This window comes from Dipodomys spectabilis, unplaced genomic scaffold (genome assembly GCF_019054845.1).
Source record: "Dipodomys spectabilis isolate Male_0828 unplaced genomic scaffold, ASM1905484v1 ptg000329l, whole genome shotgun sequence".
NCBI classification, from domain to species: domain Eukaryota; kingdom Metazoa; phylum Chordata; class Mammalia; order Rodentia; family Heteromyidae; genus Dipodomys; species Dipodomys spectabilis.
The window spans coordinates 1,856,037-1,875,720 of record NW_024871006.1 but is presented as its reverse complement, the minus strand read 5'-3'; the positions used below and the strand labels follow the sequence as shown (position 1 = coordinate 1,875,720).

Below are 19,684 nucleotides of genomic sequence, written 5' to 3'. Positions count from 1 at the left end.
GGGGAGCCCAGTGGCTATTCACAGTGGTGCATGCCTGTTATCCCAGCAAGGTAGAGAAGTACATATAGGAGAACTGTAGTCCAGGCTGGCCCAGGCAGAGAGAGACTTTCTCAAAATAAACAGCACATAAAAAGGACTGATGGAGAGGCTTCATTGTTGTCTTCCTAGCATGCACAAGGTCCTGAGTTCAGTCTCCCCTTCCCAGTACCCCCAAAGCAAAACTCTGAAGTTTGACACCAAATACATTTAATGATTTCATTGAATCACTAATTTTAGTAGCAACTTAAAAATGTAATAAAATAAACATTTTATTATTTACAGGATCAAGAAAGCAAGTTTCAAATGGAGAAAAATAATTTAAAACACACTTATGAAAAAAAGGTAATATATTTTGGGAGAAATTATAAAACAGTTAAAATAAAAAATGATGCAAGTAATGGGCTGATTTTTATGAAGTCCTATATTCTAACTCTTGAGTGGTCTGTTTTTAAGTTAATGTCAGTAGTCAAAATACTTTTCATATTTTTGAAGTTTCTTCAATTACTATTCAACATTGAAACACAACTTATGTGTTATATTTAATCAGTGAAAAACTATTATTATCTTGAAGGTTTAATTATCTTTAGATAGTTCTACAAAGTGCTCTCAATTCAATTTATCAGTTTATGAGTACAATGTATCTTTGATCAATATCATCCCTTCTATCATTCTCCCTATCTCAACCACACCCATCCCCTCAAGCTACCTGGCTTCGTTTTTATATATGTACACTGAATATTATTACTTTATTCTCCAAGGATTATTATCTTAACCTCTGATCAAAACACCTTGAATTATGTCTTTTTTCTATGAATTTAAAAATATACTACAGTAGGAAGAATTTTGTAATTTTGCAATAAGAACTTTGTCTATTTAAGCAAAGAACATAAAAGAGTGGAGGAATTGACTGCTACTTGAGTAATGATTTTTTCTTGTCATTTAGAATTGCGTATATTTCTACTGACATGTTAATACCTGTTACCAGTAATAACTAAGGGACAGTAACTTGTTATGCAGCAAAGTACAGCAGTCTATATTTTTGTGACTGACACTTCAGTTCTGAACTTACTGTGAGACACAGAGAATAAAATAGTGGTAAAAATAAAAGTTTTATGGCTGACTTTCTTTTGTGGCCAGGGCTGTTTTTGAAGTGATCCTCAGATCTCAGCCTCCTGAGTAGCTGACAGGCATGAGCCACCAACACCTGGCTTTATCACAGCATTCTTTTTAGCTTTTTTTTTTTTTCCAAAGCTGAGGACTGAACTGTGGGCCTTGCACTTGCCAAGCAAGTACCCTTCCAGTGAGCTAAATCCCTAACCCTGTATCACAGCATTCTTAAACCACATTTTATCTATTCATGTAGTCACACAGTAGCTACCCATTAATTTCTTATATTGGGTAAGATATTGTATTAGGTACAAGGTAAGCTTAAGGAGAATTAGACATTGCCCTCCAAGAGCTTAGTATATCCAAGCGATGTGGAGGAAGGCTGTTATTTAGAGCTATATTTCTCCTTACACATAACAACTTATACATGATTATGAATTTTCTTACTTCTGCAGTATTAATACAGCTCAATGCATTGATATGTAAACAGGAAGGGAAATAATGGTTTTATTGAAATAAAGAAGTTTTTTTTCAGTTTTTTACTGCCGAGGTGTGCAGCTTTCTTAATATTTTATGTACCCAAAGAAGAGCATTACCTAAGCCTCACTGCCTACTGTATAAGGAAGGCATCTGGATACTCTGGGTATACTTGCTGGTCCATTGTTCATTGTGCTACAGAGTACCTCACTCTCCTGCTCTATTACACTCTGTGGTCAGCTTTCCTGAGTGGTGCTATCTGTGTACCTGTGAGCAGATAGGCTGGTGCCAAGGAGAAGGTACCTACTAACCATGAAAGAATATACTCCTCTCCTGATCTTTAAGTCCTACTGTTAAATAGAGAGATTGACCTCATTGACAATCTTTTCTCTTACTACTATCTTTCCTTGGGTATTTACTACTAAGTAAATTAAGCTTGTGCTATCAGTCCCTCTGTCCAGTGAGTATCCACCAGGAAGAGAATTGAGAGTTCAGTTCATCTTTCTCCAGTAACCTGCTGACCACTCCTATTTTAGCTCACTTCAGGGAGCAAACTGGAATCTTTTTTATTAGACATCCTAACTGCAGCTGTTCTCTTTCCATTAGCTATCTATCAATGGCTTAGCTTTTTAATAAAGTGTATTAATTGTTTTTAGTGTAAATAAGACTTGTTTACAGTAATAGCAATCGAAAGAATAACCATATGTGTTCACATTGCATCTGTTTCTAACATTATTTATATTGGAAGAAAATGTTACTCGGCATACCACTTTTTGTTTTACAATTAATCCCATAATCTCTCTTTTAAATTGACATCTGTTCTTCTTTCCTTATTAAACCTGCTGTGATCTCAAGCCTTGAAGATTTGATGTCTTGTACCCGCCCCCCCTTAGGGAATATCCTTTTTAACTGCTCAAATAGCTGACATAAATCTTAGATAGTCTTGGACTGTGTAACTGGATAGCTAAATGGGATGTATAGGGCTTTTGTTTGTGAGACAGCATTACAGGTGTGCACATACCTTTGATTCTGAATATCTGTTCAGGAGGAGGAAATGCCATCTGAATGACATTATATTCCTCATGCCAATTCAAAAGCAGCAGAATGGGAGGTAAAAGAAACAGCATCAGATGCTATCCCTAATTTAAGCACACACATACTATCTAATGGCCTTTATTGATCTCTGGTGGCTGTTGCTTGCTTTCAAGACCTTTGAACGTCAAACAAATAAAAGGTAGTAAAACTAACTATCATTGTTTAATGAAGGTTCTTAATCTATTAAATCAGGAAATGGTTAGACTAACTGATTTTACTAGCAAGGAAACACCTGCCTCCTACAAATAACCTATCACTGTTTTCCGAACAGACACTGGAGAATAAAAGATGGTGCTGTTTATCTAAAGAAGTTAAATGAGGCAGATGCGAAACATGTACTATCTAAGAATGCTGGAACAGAGTTAGTTACTTAAAATCATTCCAACATTACTACTAGACAGATACAATGTGAATTATGATGGGGTTTTAAACAACTTAAATATAGTCATTCCGTGCCTGGCATTCATATGTATTTCTTTTAATTATGTTTATAATAATTTTAAATTTCTAAGCCTTTACATCTAACATGTTGGACAGTATTTCTAACTATTATAGATATGATTATTCCTTAGTAGGATATGTGCTTTCCTAAGGTTTTATAAAAATGGAATTGTGCAGCAGATTTAGAAAGAGAATGCAATCTGATGTGCCATATTTTTTATATAGAGAAACTAGATAAGAGTGATTTCAAGATATGGAGGGAGTTGTTTAGCTACTTGATGTTTGGTGTAGCACCAGATTTGGTGTTCTTTCCCATGCTATCATGTCTGCTACTGTATATCTAGTTTCTGATATTTTTAGCACAGTTTCTTCTATTAAGTCCTTGTGGAGTATATGAGAGAGAGAGAGAGAGAGAGAGGAGAGAGGAGAGAGGAGAGGAGGGGGGGGGAGGGGAGGGGAGAGTGAAGAGGGTATGTGTATATATCCTAGTACTGTGGTTTGAACTCAAAGCCTTCTTTCCTCTGGTCTGGCATTTTTCCTCATAACTGGTCCTTTATCACTTGAACCAGGCATCCAGTTCTGACTTTTTGCTGGTTCAGTGGTGATGATTCTCTTGGATTTGTCTATCCTAGCTGTCATTAAACTGAGATCCTCAGATCTCAGCCTCTTTGAGTAGCTGGGATTATAGTGCTATCTAACCCAGGTGATGGCTAGCCTAGGTCCTTTTCTCCAATAGAAGGCAGTAAAAAATGTAAAACAATGATTAATAAATGTGCTTATGGATACCTAAATCAGTTATTTATTTTTAGCAGATCTCATTTCTGACAATTTATTATGTATCTTTAAATATTTGTTTTATATTTTCATTATTAACACTTTTAAAGTCATTTTTGGTATTAATATATACTGAGAAAAAATAAATTATTACCAGCCTTATTCTCTTTACCATTGGCAACATTTCAAGACTCTGTCCTATACAAAATAAACACATAAAAAGGAGAGGTTGAACAATAATATTACATCTCTCTGAGTTGTTTTATTTTATATAAAAATAAATAATTTGTGTGAGAAATTTTAGGATTACAACTCAAGGTTTCTTGCTTGCTAGGCAGGTGATCTACCACTGAGCCATACCTCCAGCCCTTTTTTGTTGTACTGATTATTTTGAGATAGGATCTTACTTCCTTCCCATGTACTCCCTTGGCCACATACTGCCTAGTTCAGCCTGAGAACTAGCTCAGAAGACAGGCATGTGCCAAAATCCCCAACTATTTATTGAGAAAGGGTCTCAGTTGTCTGCCCTGGCTCTTTATAAATCTCTATTCTCCCAATCTATGCTTCCTAAGGAGGTAGGATTATAGACATGAACCATGGTATCCTAAAAAACAAGTATTTTTTTTCTTTTTATTTTTTTTATTGTGAAAATACTGTATAGAGGGGTTACAATTACATGGGCAAGATAATGAGTACATTTTTTAATCAAGCATTGTAGCCTCCTCCTTTGTTTCCCCTTCCCATCCCTTCCCATCCTACCCCCAACCCCCACCGAAACCTCCCTGCCCCCCCCACACCAAAGTTGTAAAGTTCAAAACAAGTATTTTTAACCTAACAACAGTATTGATTGGTAGTCCCTTTTTACTGAGATGAAAATACTATGCAAAGATTTCTTATGTATATAATAGTTAACTATCCCTTACCACATCTATCTAAAATATAGGTCAAAATAAAAACATAATCTGAAAAGAATCTTCAGCATATAGTAAAAATATAGTAGGAGAAAAACAAAGGCACTTGTCATGTTCATAGTATTATATGAAGAGCTCTACCTAGAGTAATTCATTACTTTATAATAACTCTGATATACTTACTATTATATCCAATTTTTTACAATAAGCAACTGATGGGGTAATGATGCAAACCAGTAAGTATGATTCCAGATATTTGATTCCTACTTGCCATTCAGTTTTACATAGATTTTCCTCAGAATGATTGATTTTTAAATGTTTCGTTTAAAGGGATAAATCTCAATTGTCATGCAGAGAATTGAGTCCTAGAAAAATATACTAGACAGTAAATAGAGGGAAAGTAATGATAGTATTGTACATTGGAGGTACAGTTTCAGTGTGTAGAATACTACTGACTTGTCAGTCACTCTGATAGCAGTTCCCTGTTATTTTTGCATGTAAAGGTATCTCAGTGCACCAGAGAATCAAACCTGCAGGATAATCCAGTTAAAACTCCCTTGGGAATTGTCCAGGGAGCTGGGTTTTAACTGTAGCTCTGAGAAGGAAACAGTGCTGAGAGACATGTAATAGAAGCAAGCTTATACCCACTATACTTTTGGTCTAGTATCATATCTGAATGGTGAACATGGTTCAAGGGAGAGTAGGTGGTAAAAGCCAAATGGGGTCTGTTGGAAAATGATGTAAAGTAAAAGACTAAATGCATAATATGGAAGACTCAGGTAAAGAATGTTTCTTCTGAAAATCCATTACTCCAGAAGACAATGGCAAGATATTCATTGCAGAATGCAAGCAGATCTGTCTGCAGGAGAAACATATCATAAGGAAAGAAAAGGACAACAGGAAAATGGTGGCAGTTGCCATAAGAGCTGGAAAGAAACTAAAAGCACAACAGAAGATTTAAAATGGACATGGAAGCTGCAATGATAGATGAGATGTAAACAACTGAATTAATTATATGAAAATAAAACATAATTACCTTTCACATTGCAAAGGAAAAGATAAAGAATACAAAATTTTGGAAGAGATGATAAGTAGAAAATAGAAAAACAATATATAAAAATGGAAAGAGGTCTCAGAAGAAAATTAACCCCAATTAAAACTCTTCTGGAGGTTTGTATGTATACATCTGTGATTCACCTTTTACTGGATAAAATAAAAAAAGATTGAAAAAACATTTGAATTACAAAAAAAAGATTTTTGTGGGTTCAAATGAGGGAAAGGGAAGAACAAAACTTAGATGTTAATCTTATTAGTCATACATTTAAATGTCATTAAAATAGCATTGTGTCATGTGTTTGGGGGCCAAAATGTATCATAAGAATATTTTTGCACAAGATTTCTTTCATGTGTGAAGGCAATAGAATGACATTACTGGATATGCAAAGTCCCAGAAGACATGTCACTAAGATGTTCTCTTTGAGAAATAATGTTACTAGATAAGATACTAACCTACTTAAGAATAAGAATAATCAAAAATCCAAATTAAAAATACTCAAGATGAAAAAGGAAAGATACTGATGCTAAAATGATCAAAACAGGTGAATTTAAATGTTATTGTGTATATGACATGATAAAAAATGCAAATGCCACAAGATATTATTGAAGGAAAGGTATGTAAAATTTAAAAACTAAAAATTCGACCTGGGTCATATTTTTAGATTGTGTACAAGAAAAAAGATAACCAGTAGGAAAAGTAAACATGTACTAAGTGATTTGGAAAGAATCACGCTAGTGGGAATTAATTTTTCAATTGCTGAATATTAGAGAAATAGAGGTTTGAAAATTAGTGTAATCTTTATACTGTCAGTGGTGAAAGTAAGAACTATAGATAGAACAAGAGAAAAAAATTACAGGCCAATATGTCTGACCCACAACAAAACACCATAACAATTCAGCACCATTATAGATCAGACATCCTGATCAAATGGCATTTATCCCCTGAATTCTTTAACGTCTGCAAATCAATAAATATAATACATCACAAAATTAAGGTTAAAAATCTCACAGTTTCAATAAATACAGAAAAAAAGCCTTTTACAAAATACAGCAGCCTTTCATGATTAAAAATCTCAGCGGGTTACATAGAATGCACCTCAACATAATAAAGGCCATATGTAATAAACCCACAGCCGGAATTATGTTCCATGGAGAAAAGGTGAAAGATTATCCTGGAAGATCAGCAACAAGACTAGGATACCCACTGTCCTACTCTAGCCATCAGTGTTGAAAAACCAGCCAGGCAAGATTTTATTTCAAGAAAGGATTTACAGGCATAAAACAAGTTTGCAAAATCTTCACATGAGATCAGCCCTGCAAAATCTTTATATTGGGCCATCTTTAAGTTCCATTTTGGACTTTTTATCTTTAATTCTATACATTAGGCCATATAATGATAAATTCTCTACATTTACATAATTATGGTCATTATTTCTTTTGTTAGACTAGATTTATATTAGATTGGTGCTCATGTAATTTAGGTCATGTTTGTATTTCAGTGTACATGCTTACTATGTATCAAGTAATGTAGTATGTGCTAAGAGAATCCAAATGGAATATGGAAGTGTTTTAAGTTTTAAATCTGACAAATGTTTTAATGACAAACACTCCCCCCCCCCATATAAAGTAAAATAAATAGCAGTGACAAAGGAAAACTACAAGAGAATTACAAAAGAAATGACCAAGGACTATAAAAGATTTGAGTTCCATAGGTCCCCATCAAGCTGATAAACATTGCTATTTTTGGCTAGTTAAATGAGTATTCAATATGGCTTACTGTATTGTGAGGGGAGTGTCTGTGTGTGCATGTACGTGCGAATGAGTGTGTTGTTTTTGTCATTCCTCTTTTGTCATACTGTCCACCTATTTCATGTGCAGACTCACTGGAGTTTTCAGCACATCTGTGGTAGGTTGTTCTTGTCAGTTAAGACTTTTCTTACTGCCTGGACTCTGCTCCCTCACTTGCCATAGGGGTAGCACAATGACTGCTGTTTACCCCTCCTTCCCAATCAGCTATCAAACTTTTCTTTGCATATTTCAAGATTCCTAGCGAAACATTTCCAATTAGCTGTCATCGTTCATGCTTCTATCCTACTTGCTCAAGAAAGGAGACAGTGATGGTGGGAGGATTTCCTCTCAGTGGTGGTAGTGGGTATACAAATCATGCCCAGCAGAAGAGTGTTTCCTCATAACTCTTCCGTACTGGGGAATATAGACATACTATTTATTACATTCTTTCCAGTCTATGAGACTCTTTTCCTTTGATTAAACTACCCTTTAAAGAATGAGAATGATTGCTTTCTTTTTGAATTTTTTAAGAGAATCTATAGCTGGATGCTGGTGGCTCATGGCTATAATTTTAACTATGCGGGAGGTTGAGACCTGAGGATCTCAGTTTGAAGCCCCCCAGGCAGGGATGTCTGTGTGATTCTTACCTCTAATTAACCACCAAAAAGCCAGAAGTAGAGCTGTGGCTCAAGTGGTAGAGTGCCAGCCTTGAGAGAAAAAGCTAAGGGACAGCTCCCAGGCCCTGGGTTCAAGCTGTAGTACTGGAACTGAAAGAGAGAGAGGGGGGGCGGCAGATAGACAGATAGACCGAGATAGAGACAGAGATGGTGAGGAGAAGGATGAAAGAGAAGAGAAAAAAGAGAGGGCTGAAGAAAAGGGAAAGGGAGAAGAGAGAAGGAGAAGGAGGGAGAAAGAGAAGAAGAGAGAGGGAGAAGACAGGAAAGAGGTATTCATATGTAATAATATTTCAAGCAGTTATTAAGCTTTGGATAAGGAATTGATAATGGCAGTATAGTATTAAAATCATTTTATACTAAATGATTATGATTGGGCAAGTTTGTATTGTGCTTGTTTTCCTTGGCAGTACTAGGGATTGAACTCAGAGCCTTGTGCTTGCCCAAGGCACATGTCAAATCCTTTTGTTTTTAGTTTGTTTCTGGGATAGGGTCTCATGATTTTTTCTGGATTAGCCTTGAATTACAGTCTTACCTTTGCTTCCTAAATAGCTGAGATTACAAGCATGACTTGCCACAAGACTCTCTCAAGTTTCTCTTGAAGTAGTCTAATTTTATGCTACAAGTGGATTTGAAAATGCTATTTCATTGTTCTAATTTCTCCTTTTGCATATGCTTTGTTATCTAGTAAATTCCACATATTTTTCATGGCAGGTTCATGAATTACAGAGTGAGTTTGAAAAAGAAAAAGAAGATGCACAAAAGAAAGTCCATAAATTTGAGGAAGCATTGAAGTGAGTAAAACCATAATATATCTATTAAAAACATATTATTTACACTAAGCCATGAGCCAAATTAATAAGAGTGCAAGTATCACATTTTGCAGAAGATTTGGTTTGGATTCGTTTGCATTGATTTGCCATCAGATGCCTCTTTATAAGTAAATATTTTTTTAAGGAGAAAATTCAATTTGGCTGTTTTTGTGATATTAATATAGGAAAATAGAACTTAATGGTTTCATATGTTTTCTTACTGTTGGTTCTAGAAAATAAAACTAATGTTTCTGCTTTACTACCATTTTTAATGTTTCTTGTATATATGTATTAATTACTTAGTGTTGATATGAATTTTATATATTAATTTTTTATTTTTTAATGTAAGCAAAGTATGGGGAAGTTAATAGACTGGCAAATGGAAATGTTACACACAGAAAATAATTTAGTGTAACTGAATTAATATTGTAAAATATCCTCTATTTCTTAAGAGAAGTTAATAATCTGTCAGCATAAACAGTATTTTAGGTTTGATCCCTAGAACACACCATTCCCCCAATACCCTGTCAAAACAGGTAAAAGTATATGTGTGAATTATTTCTTGTTTTTTTTCAATATTCCTTTGTTAACAAAATTGATTACTAAGTTTTGGATACTATAAAAATAACTTTGCATTTTCTATTTTAAAGTAGTTATTGAAACCTCAAAACCTTTTTGATGGTACTTTTCAAGCTCTTTTTTTAGTAAAATATAAAGATGACTTGAAACAGACTTATGTTGATCTGTTTTAACTTTTCTGTACTGTTAAATAGTAAACATAAATATTTTTACACTGATACTAATAGAGATAGCTTTATGTTTTCAAGTAGTACTAAAAATATACAGTAGTGATGATGATCAATGATATAGATAAAATTTAATAAAAATGTAGCCGATATATATATATATAATACACATATAACATACCTACACATACAGTAGTAATTTTGTTAGTATAAATTGGTTTTTAGGTGATATGATTAAAAATAACCCTACAGGAAATATGCCCTTATTTAATGAAAACAGTGTTGTTTGATTGTACTTGCAAGTTATACATGCATATTTATAGATCTGATTTAATGTATAAACTATAAATAAAACATTCAGTGCTTTATTAGACAGATAAAACAAATTCCAATTTGAACTATAACCCATGGCCAGAGGTCTGTTAATATTGCTAATGCAAATTAATAGTGCAGCTTTGTTAAAATGTAGCTCATGAATTCTGAATATTTCCTTGAGTCTGCTTTTGAATCTTTATCTTGAATTGTATTTCAATTACACTATTATCTCAATGCTTATGTAATTTTCTACAAAGTTTAGTACTATATAAGTTGTAAATATGTAAAACATTTGATTATTTAGGTAGAAATATTCCATTAAATTTTGTCCAGATTTTGCTGTGAATAAACCTAGAAGAGAAAGTGAAATAGTAACTAATTGTATTAGTTTTAAAAACTTGAAGCTAAAGAATACAGTTGTGTGGTTTAAGATTCCAAAGTTGCATAGGCTATAGATAGATATAGCTCAGTGGTAGGACAGTTGTCTAGTATGTGCAAAAGAAAAACATAAAATAAATTAAAAAAATGTACAGGGAAAAGGCTCCTCCTCTCACCCCAGGAGCTCTCTGGCTGTACCTTGCTGTTCTTGGAAGAAGCAGTGTCCCAACAGTTTGTATATTCTTCTTCATCCAAGCATAAATGTCTGGTTATCATACATTCCCCTCTTGTTCCATGTATTATCAAATTATACTTGTCAATGTATCTTGAAGATAACTTCATATAGGGACACAAAGAGCTTTTTTGTTTTATAGTTATGTGTTTGTTATACTATAATTTAGTTAGCCATCTCCTTGTTAAAAATGACATGATGAAAATTCATTTGTTATCTTTTGCTATGTAAATGGTTTGGTTTTTACTTTCAAATCTGTGATCCATTTGGATTGTATTCAAGTTGTATTTAAAGGCTAATTCAGATTATGTAATAGAACCATTGCAGATGTACACTTTACTCGTTAGGAACATATACAATCCGTGATGCATTAGTCAAATATGTCAGATTTTCATATTCGCCTATAATGTGACTGCTGAAATGATAGATGTCTGTTTTTATGTAGTGTATGTTAGTTACACAGGAGGAATTTCTGTTGTTACAGCTCCACACGTTCATAGTGTTTTCCAATCTCATTCCCCTCTATCACTCTCCTTGCTCTCTTCTCAACAAAATCCTCAACAGATTTTTTTGTTCCACTTCCATAGTTGCAAGTAATGCTTTTCAACAGTATTCAAATCTCCTTCATCCTTCTTGACATATGGAGGTATTTTATATTAACATACATTAGTTTTACAATAGAGGTAATGGCTCATTGTGACATTTCCACAACAACATAGCTCTTTTTTATAGATTGGAGAGTAGGAAGAAAATATTTGACATGTATTTTCTTTTTGGATTCATTTAACTAGAATTAGATGAATTATATCAAAGTTGGGTTAAATGTCACTAGAAATAAGTGAGGTTATCTTATAATTGAATTTCTTTTTAAAGTTTATTTTCACTACCATTCAAATCCTAGGCTAATCTAAAAGGGAACTCTATTTTTATACTATTGACTATAATGCTATAGGAAAGTACACCTATTTAAAGTCCTTGGAGGGTGAAGTCTTGATATCAACATCACCTGTAATCACATTGAGTAGAGCCAATTCCTGTTACATTTTAAATTACCATGAGTACACAGTAAACTATGAGCACTGTAGAGTGACAATTTATTCCTCATATACAATTGTTTATCTCTGACACTTTCTTCCCTTTAATATTTTTTTTTTTTGTGTCCTGGGGCTTGAACTCAGAGCCTAGGTGCTGTCCCTGAGCTTCTTTTGTTCAAGGCTGGCATTCTACCACTTGAATCATAGCTCCATTTTTGAACCATAACTCCACTTTCAGCTTTTTTGGGTTGTTAATTGAAGATGAGAGTCTCACAGACTTTCCTGCCTGGGCTGACTTTAAGATGTGATCCTCAGATCTCAGCCTCCTGAACAGCTACAGTTGGGTTTTACATTTTTACATTTAGGTCTAATAGCTTTGCTGAGTTAACTTTTGTAAGGTACCCACTTGGTTTTTACTTGTGGTAATGTTTTCTATTAAGATGTTAAGTACTTTTCTTTTTATCATTATAATTGAGTATCTTTTATCATTATGGTATATCCTCTAGTTATCCATCTATGTATTTATTCTAGGATGCAATGTGGGAGTAAAATTGTCAATTTTTCCATAAAATTATTCACTATAGCAAGTCCATTTTAAAGATTTAATTCCAATTCTTCTTAGCACTGTTTTCCATATCTTTATACATTACTCTTTTATACATTGCTTCATATTTCTAATTTTCATCTTTTTTATTCTTGAGTGTATGTTTTATGATATAATTGATTTACATTTCTATTCCTTGCTGATTCATTATGAGCTCTTATTTTGTTCTGCATTCTTGATTTTGGAGGGGGGAGTAGGATTTTGGACTTTTTGCTTTTTTAAAATCATGTTTTAATTTTTGTTATTTTTCCCTGATTCTTCTATAGCTTTCAGGCTTTAATTACTATTTTTAACCATATTCCTCAATCTTGAATAAGGTAGATTTTATCTGATCTTAATAATTTTTTGTTAAACAATTTTAGAGCCTCTATTGTGTATATACTTTCCTGGGGATGGTGGTATAGAGTATGTTTGCATATAGATTGTCCTGCTCTATGCTGAGTTATATAATGGTTACAATTCTCTTTAAGATCTACCATGAGGTACATTTGGCAGCTCTTGAAGTTCCAGGTTTCTAGGAAAACATCACCTCTAGAAACTCTGCTTTACTAATCATAATCCTTTCCATAACATGCATTCTGAATCTTTGATTTTTCTGAATGAATGAATTTTATAGTCAGCCACATATTTTGAATTCATATTCTTCTTCCTATTCTCATATTTATCTTTGTTCCTTTAACTGTGGAGATTCATCTTCTTGTATAGTACGTTACCATCATTCCTCCTTTACTTCAGTCCAGATGTTTTCTAGGAGTTTCTGGCTCTAAATGCATATGTGTAAAACATCAATAGATGTTGGAGAAAGGCATTATCATGGGTGAATCACAGGTACCAAGTATTTTGACATTTTAAGAGAAAAGCATTTTTTGTCTTGAGGGAATAGGTATTTTTCTGTCTCCAGATTAAAATTCCTGAAGCTAATTTACATTTTCTTTCAGGTTAAACTATATAGATATTTTTTAATTTATCTCTATCTCTATTAGCTTTGTATTTAATCCAAAGTTCCTTACCAGAGGTGCTTTCATTGACTTGTTTGTTTAGCACTGTTTTATTGTTGCTGTGAATTTTTTGCTTCTTATGCTATGTACCATGTTGTTTATTTTTAGATGCATGAGTAAGTTTTCCTGTAAGGTAATAGAATCGTATTTTACAGAGGAGGAAGTAAAAGCTGAGAGTAGTAAAGAGCTTATTGGAAGCTCAAAGGAAAGGAGTTGGCCTTGGAATTCACACTCAGTCTCTCTAGCTGCTTCTTTAGCACAATAGACATTATGCGAAGCTTCCCTGGTAATTCCTGACACCTGTTTACCTATCTCTTGTTCAAACTCACTTTGTGGGTTTATTTTCAATTTTATTGTAAAGATGATGTACAGAGCGTTACAGTTACTTAAGTAAGGTAATGAGTGCATTTCTTTTTGAACATTGTTACCTCCTCCCTCATTTTCTTCCACTCCCCCACCATGACTCCCCTGTCCTCCAAGTTGTAAAGTTCATTTCCAATATAATGTCTAGTGAGCATCACTGTTGCATTGGTTACCCTTTGCCTCACCTTTTCTGTGATATGGATACGGAAATCAAAAACAGTGACAACAGGGAATAAATGAAAGGGGAAAGAGGAAAGAAAAAATAAATAACTGCAAACAGTATAATAAAAAAACTCTTGCTTACAGTTTTTGGAGTTCATTTCAATAAGCATCATTTCATATGGTCATATACACATTACTATTGAGCCATTGTGATACATTACTAAAAATATCGTAGACATATTCTAGTTATTACAAATGAACCTATGCTTTTTGGGTCTGGCTTACTTCCCTTAATATAATGTTTTTCAAGTCTTTATTTCCATACAAATGAAGCATTGCCATTCTTTCTGATGGAAACATGGAATTCCATTGTGTATATATACCACATTTTATTGATCCATTCATCTACTGAGGGGCATGTGGGTTGATTCCATATTATAGCTATGGTAAATAATGTTGCAGTGAACATGATTGTGCTAGTAGCTTTGGTGTGGCCTTATCTGGTAAATGCCCAGGAATGGGATTGCTGGGTCATAAGGAAGCTCTACGTTTAGTCTTTTGAGGAACCTCCATACTACTTTCCAGAGTGGTTGAACATGTTTACATTTCCACTACAGTATAGTAACAGTCCTTTTTGGCCACATCCTCTCCAGCATCTGTTATTATTAGTTTTCTTGATAATAGCCATTCTAACTGGGGTGAAGTAGACCCTCAGTGTTGTTTTTATTTGCATTTCTTTGATGGCCAGAGAAGTTGAACATTTCTTCATGTGTCTATTAATCATTCCTAATTCTTCAGAGAAGTCTCTTTTTAAGTCCTTAGCCCACTTGTTAATGGGGTTGTTTCTTTGCCAATTTATTTTTGGAGGGGTTAATTTTTGAGCTCTTAAGTATATTTTAGATAGGAAGCCCCTGTTTTATCTATAGCTAGTAAAGATCTTTTCCCAGTCTGGAGGCTTTCTATTTATCCTGCTAGCTATGACCTTTGCCATGCAGAAATTCTTCAGTTTAATGCAATCCCATTTATCCAGCCTTTCTTTGATTTGTTGTGTTTCTGGATTTTTATTTAGAAAGTTTCGACCTGTGCTAAGGAGCCTTAATGTTTCCTCTATCCCTTCCTGTAATTACAGTGTATCTGATCTAACATTGACGTCTTTGATCCATTTGGAATTAATTTTGGTACTGGTTGATATATAAGCATCTAAGTTCAGTTTTCTATATATGTAGCCAATTCTGCCAGCACCATTCATTGAAGAGGCTGTTTTTCTTCCACTCTGTGTTTTTGACTTCCTTATCAAAAAGTAGGAGGCCATTAGGTGGTTTATTTTTGAGTCTTCTGTTCTATTCCATTGATCCTCAGGCCTGACCATGTGCCAGTACTGAGCTGTTTTTCTTTTTTAAATAACTATGGCTTTGTGATAGAGCTTAAAGTTTGGTGTTGATATTCCTCCAGCACTGTTATTACTGCTAAGGACTGTTTTTGCTCTTCGGGGTCTTCTATTATTCCATATTAATTTTGGGATTGCTTCTTCTATATCATTGAAGAATATTGTTGGAATTTTAATGGTTATGGCATTGAATTTGTAGATAGCTTTTGGCAGTATTGCTATCTTCATGATGTCAATCCTCCCAATCCAGGAGTATGGGAAGTTTTTCCACTTCCTTAAATCTGCTTTAATTTCTTTTTTCAAGTTTTTAAAGTTTTCATCATGGAAGTCCTTTACATCTTTGGTTAAGTTAATTCCTAGGTATTTTATTTTATTTTTTGTGGTTCTTAGAAAAGGAGTTGTTCTCCTGATTTCAGCCTCACTCTTCTCATTGTTGGCAAAAAGAAAAGCTCTTATTTTTGTGGGTTAATTTTATACCTTGCTACTTTGCCAAAGTTTCAGATCAGCTCAAGTAACTTGGGAGAGGAATCTATGGGGTTCTTTAAATACAGGATGATGTCATCTGCGAGGAAGGAAAGCTTTACTTCTTCTTTCCCTGTTTGGATCCTCTATATGTTTGCCTTATTGCTCTGGGTAGGAATTCCAGTAATGAAGAGGAGTAGAGAGAGTGAACATCTTTGTACCATTTCTGATTTTAGAAGAAATAGTTTTTCACCATTAAGCATAATGCTGGTTGTAGGTTTGTTGTATATAGCTTTTATTATATTGAGGAATGTTCCATAGATTCCTAGCTTCTCCAGAGTTTTGATCATAAAAGGTTGTTGGAGCTTGTCAAATGCTTTTTCTACATCCATTGAGATGATCATGTGGTTCTTGTCCTTGCTCCTGTTATGCTGAATTACATTAATTGACTTCACATATATTGAACCAGCTTTGCATCCCTGGAGTGAATCCCATTTGATCATAGTGTATGATTTTTTTGATTAATTGTTGAAGTCCATTAGCTAGAACTTTGTTGAGAATTTTTGCATTGATTTCATAAAAAAAAAATGGGTCTATGGTTTTATTTCTTTGATGAATCCCTATCTGGTTTTGGGGGGAGTGTTATGCTGGCTTCATAGAATATGTTCGGTAGTGATCTTTCACTTTCAATTTCTTTGGAGAGTCAAACTCACTTTGTAGCTCTCAGTCAACCAGAGCCCCAGTAGTGTGAGAGGAAAAGAAACTTGGTATATGGAGATAAAAGGAAATGGTGGACATAACACATAGCCTTTCTTGTTCTCATAATGACTTGGCTTCTGCTGAAATGCTTCTTCCTGTTCAAATGCTTCTTCTTATAATGCTCTTGGTTCCTGTTCGACCAATAAACAGAGCTGGGGTGGCACATGCATGAATCATTTAGCAATTAGTTCAAATTCCAGGTTAGGAGGTATGGAAAAAGCCCTTAAAAGGACTCCTTGGAACTCCTATATAGACCCCTCTCCAAATGGAAGGTATCTCTACAGCTTCCTGTTCACTTTTAAGTAAACATACTCTGTTTACCTTAAATAGTTAACTGCCTTTTAATTCTTTAATGGGTAGAGAAAAACAACCTGCCTCCTGACCATAGCAATAGGATAGTTAGTGCCTATATTACTCAGGCCTTCTATGAGGCCCAAACAGAGACTTGCAAAGCCAGGGTTTGGATTTGAAAACTCTTCATCTACTATGTTCTCTCCATGGCTCTTGCTGTGTTTTAAGCCTAGTATTTGTTTCCCTAAAATATGTGGATGCCCTCTTCTTGTGCAAAATGATAAGGCAGAGTCACACATGGATGTGCAAGCATCCAGGTTCTGGTTAACATTAGAGTGAGCAGTTTCTTGTGAAGTTCCTGTGCCTAGGGCTCCTCAGCAAGGGCGGGGGCCATAATAAAGGAAATTATGAGTTGCTTTTACCATTCCCTTCCCTCCTTTTCCCTCCCTCCCTCCTTTCCTTCCTTCTCTCTCTATGTCTCTCTCTTCTTCCCTCCTTTCATCCCTTTCCCCCCTAAGTTTAGTTGAAAGTGAATATTTTTCCGGGGGGCAGGGAGTGATGTTTCATTTTCTCTTTTCCCTTTTTTTCCTTCTAGTATAATAGTGAGCACTTGGGGAGATGATCATCAGATACTAGACAGATGTCATGTCATTTTGTGCATTCTAGAACTTTTCTTGCCCTGAATTTTTGGACAAAATTCTTTTTGAAATGGGATAGGTATATTACTATCCTCTTTGTAATTGTATAACGAAAAAAAAATTATGATAAGTCAGCACCATCACTTTTGGAATCAATTATTGTGATTTGCTGTAGATTCAAAAATAGATTAGTTTTATGGGGTTAAAATTTAGATGCATATTGACCTTTTTGTGACTTTGAAACTTAATTTCTTAAAAAAAAAAGTCCTTGATCTCAGCTTGCTCTGTGGTCTTTGCTTCTTTTTCAAGAGGATAGAATGAGGCATGTGGAGCTGTCTGACCTCCTGAGCAGTGTAACACGGTTAGCTTTCTGCAAAATTAATAAGTAAATCAAAGGCTGATTCACAATCTCCCAAATGATTTTTTCTTTTACTCCAAGAAAATCATCATATTCTGTGTTGCTATGAATGTTCTTTGATTTTTCACACCATTGAATATGTGCTTTGAGCCTTTATCCTTTAAAAAATTATCCTTTACCCTATTTGCTCATTGTTATCATTTGTAGATCAATAATTGGTCTTCCGCTACCTCTCCAGTTACAGCTCACTGATTACAAGTGTAAAATTAGTTCTCTTTCCATTGTTCAGAATCTAGGCCAAGACAGTGTTTCTGATTTCATTAATGCTTTTTTTTCTTAAACCCTCATTTTGTATCGTCTTACTTTATATACTTCATGTACCAATCTTTCCACAAAGTCTTTCTCTCCTGTTACAATTATTGCATCTTTCTTCATTTTGAAATGCAATTCCAGACCCCCTTGGTCCTGTTTACTGCATTGGCCTTTTTAACATTTAGTGTGAAAACCTTTTTTATATCTCCTCCACCTTCATCCTTGACCCCCTCTCCTTCTTGGTTTTGTAGTCTGGTTTCTTCAAGAGTTATCTTACTCATTTCCTCTACTTCCTTACTTCCACCCTTCAGCTCAATTCAGTCTATCTTCTTTCCTCATTTTACCAGAACCTCCAAGTTTTCAGTGACCTCCAATCTTGATTTTTTTTTTTTTGTTTTTTGATCTTCTTCTTTGTGACCTTTTCTTGTGTTTTCTAAAGAACATCTTTCTCCTTTTTTCTTCCTCTTACTTGGCATTCTTTGCACTTTACCTTACTCTCACCTCTCATTTTCTCTCTACACATTCGAGGTTAAGATCATAGCTTTGCTAACTGTCATCCCCACATGCATACAATGTGCCCGGAACATATTAAATTCTCCATCACTATCTTTGTCCACTCCCATCCTTCTTAAAACAATTTCAACAGGTTCCTTGTTCTGATTTCATATATATGTATAAGGTATTCGATTATATGTATAAGGTATTCGAATATAGTTTCTTTTTTTAATATGAATATTGTATTGTAAAGATATTGTACAGAAGGGTTACAGTTACATGAGTAAGGTAATGAGTACATTTCCTGTTTAGCATTGTTACCCCCTCCTTTGTTCTTCGCCTACCATCCTTTCCCTCACCACCTTCCCAACTCCTCCCTCCCCTCCACCCAAAGTTGTAAAGTTCGTTTTCAGCATAGTGTCTTGTGCATCTCATTGTTAAAATGGGCCAACCTACATCCTTGTTTCTGCATTTTTTAAATTTCCCTTCCCCTCCCCAAATTAGAAAAATGTATATGCAAGATGCAGGGCACCAGAATCAAATATACTGAAAACAGGGGTTATATCATGGGGGAAGAACATACAAAAGAAACAATAAAAAACACATAGTACATTATAACTACATTAAAAACAACAGCAATAAGTGTCCCTATCTTGGGGTTCATTTTGCTTAGCATCATCTTATATGGTCATATGTACATAGCTTTTGACCTTTTCTGCTTGTCCTAGACATACACTAGTTATTGCAAATAAGGGGAACCTGGGACCTATGTTTCTTTGGTCCTGGCTTACTTCATTTAATACAATTTTTTCCAAGTCTTTCCATTTCCTAACAAATGGGGCAGTTTCCTTCTTTCTGATGGAGGCATAGAATTCATATATATATATATATGTATGTATACACACACACACACATATACAAACATATATCACATTTTCTTGATCCATTCATCTACTGAGGGGCATCTGAGTTGGTT

At 34.5% G+C, this 19,684-nt stretch overlaps 1 protein-coding gene across 2 annotated transcripts in view; it reads left to right on the top strand.

Annotated features, from left to right (window-relative positions):
• The window catches only part of Cep112 (centrosomal protein 112), a 344,883-nt gene that overhangs the window by 89,566 nt on the left and 235,633 nt on the right, over positions 1-19,684 (top strand). For both annotated transcript variants that reach the window (XM_042665492.1, XM_042665493.1), the window contains 2 exons: positions 322-381; positions 9,077-9,156. In XM_042665492.1, the coding sequence (XP_042521426.1) occupies positions 322-381; positions 9,077-9,156 (140 nt within the window). The remainder of the gene's footprint in view (positions 1-321; positions 382-9,076; positions 9,157-19,684) is intronic.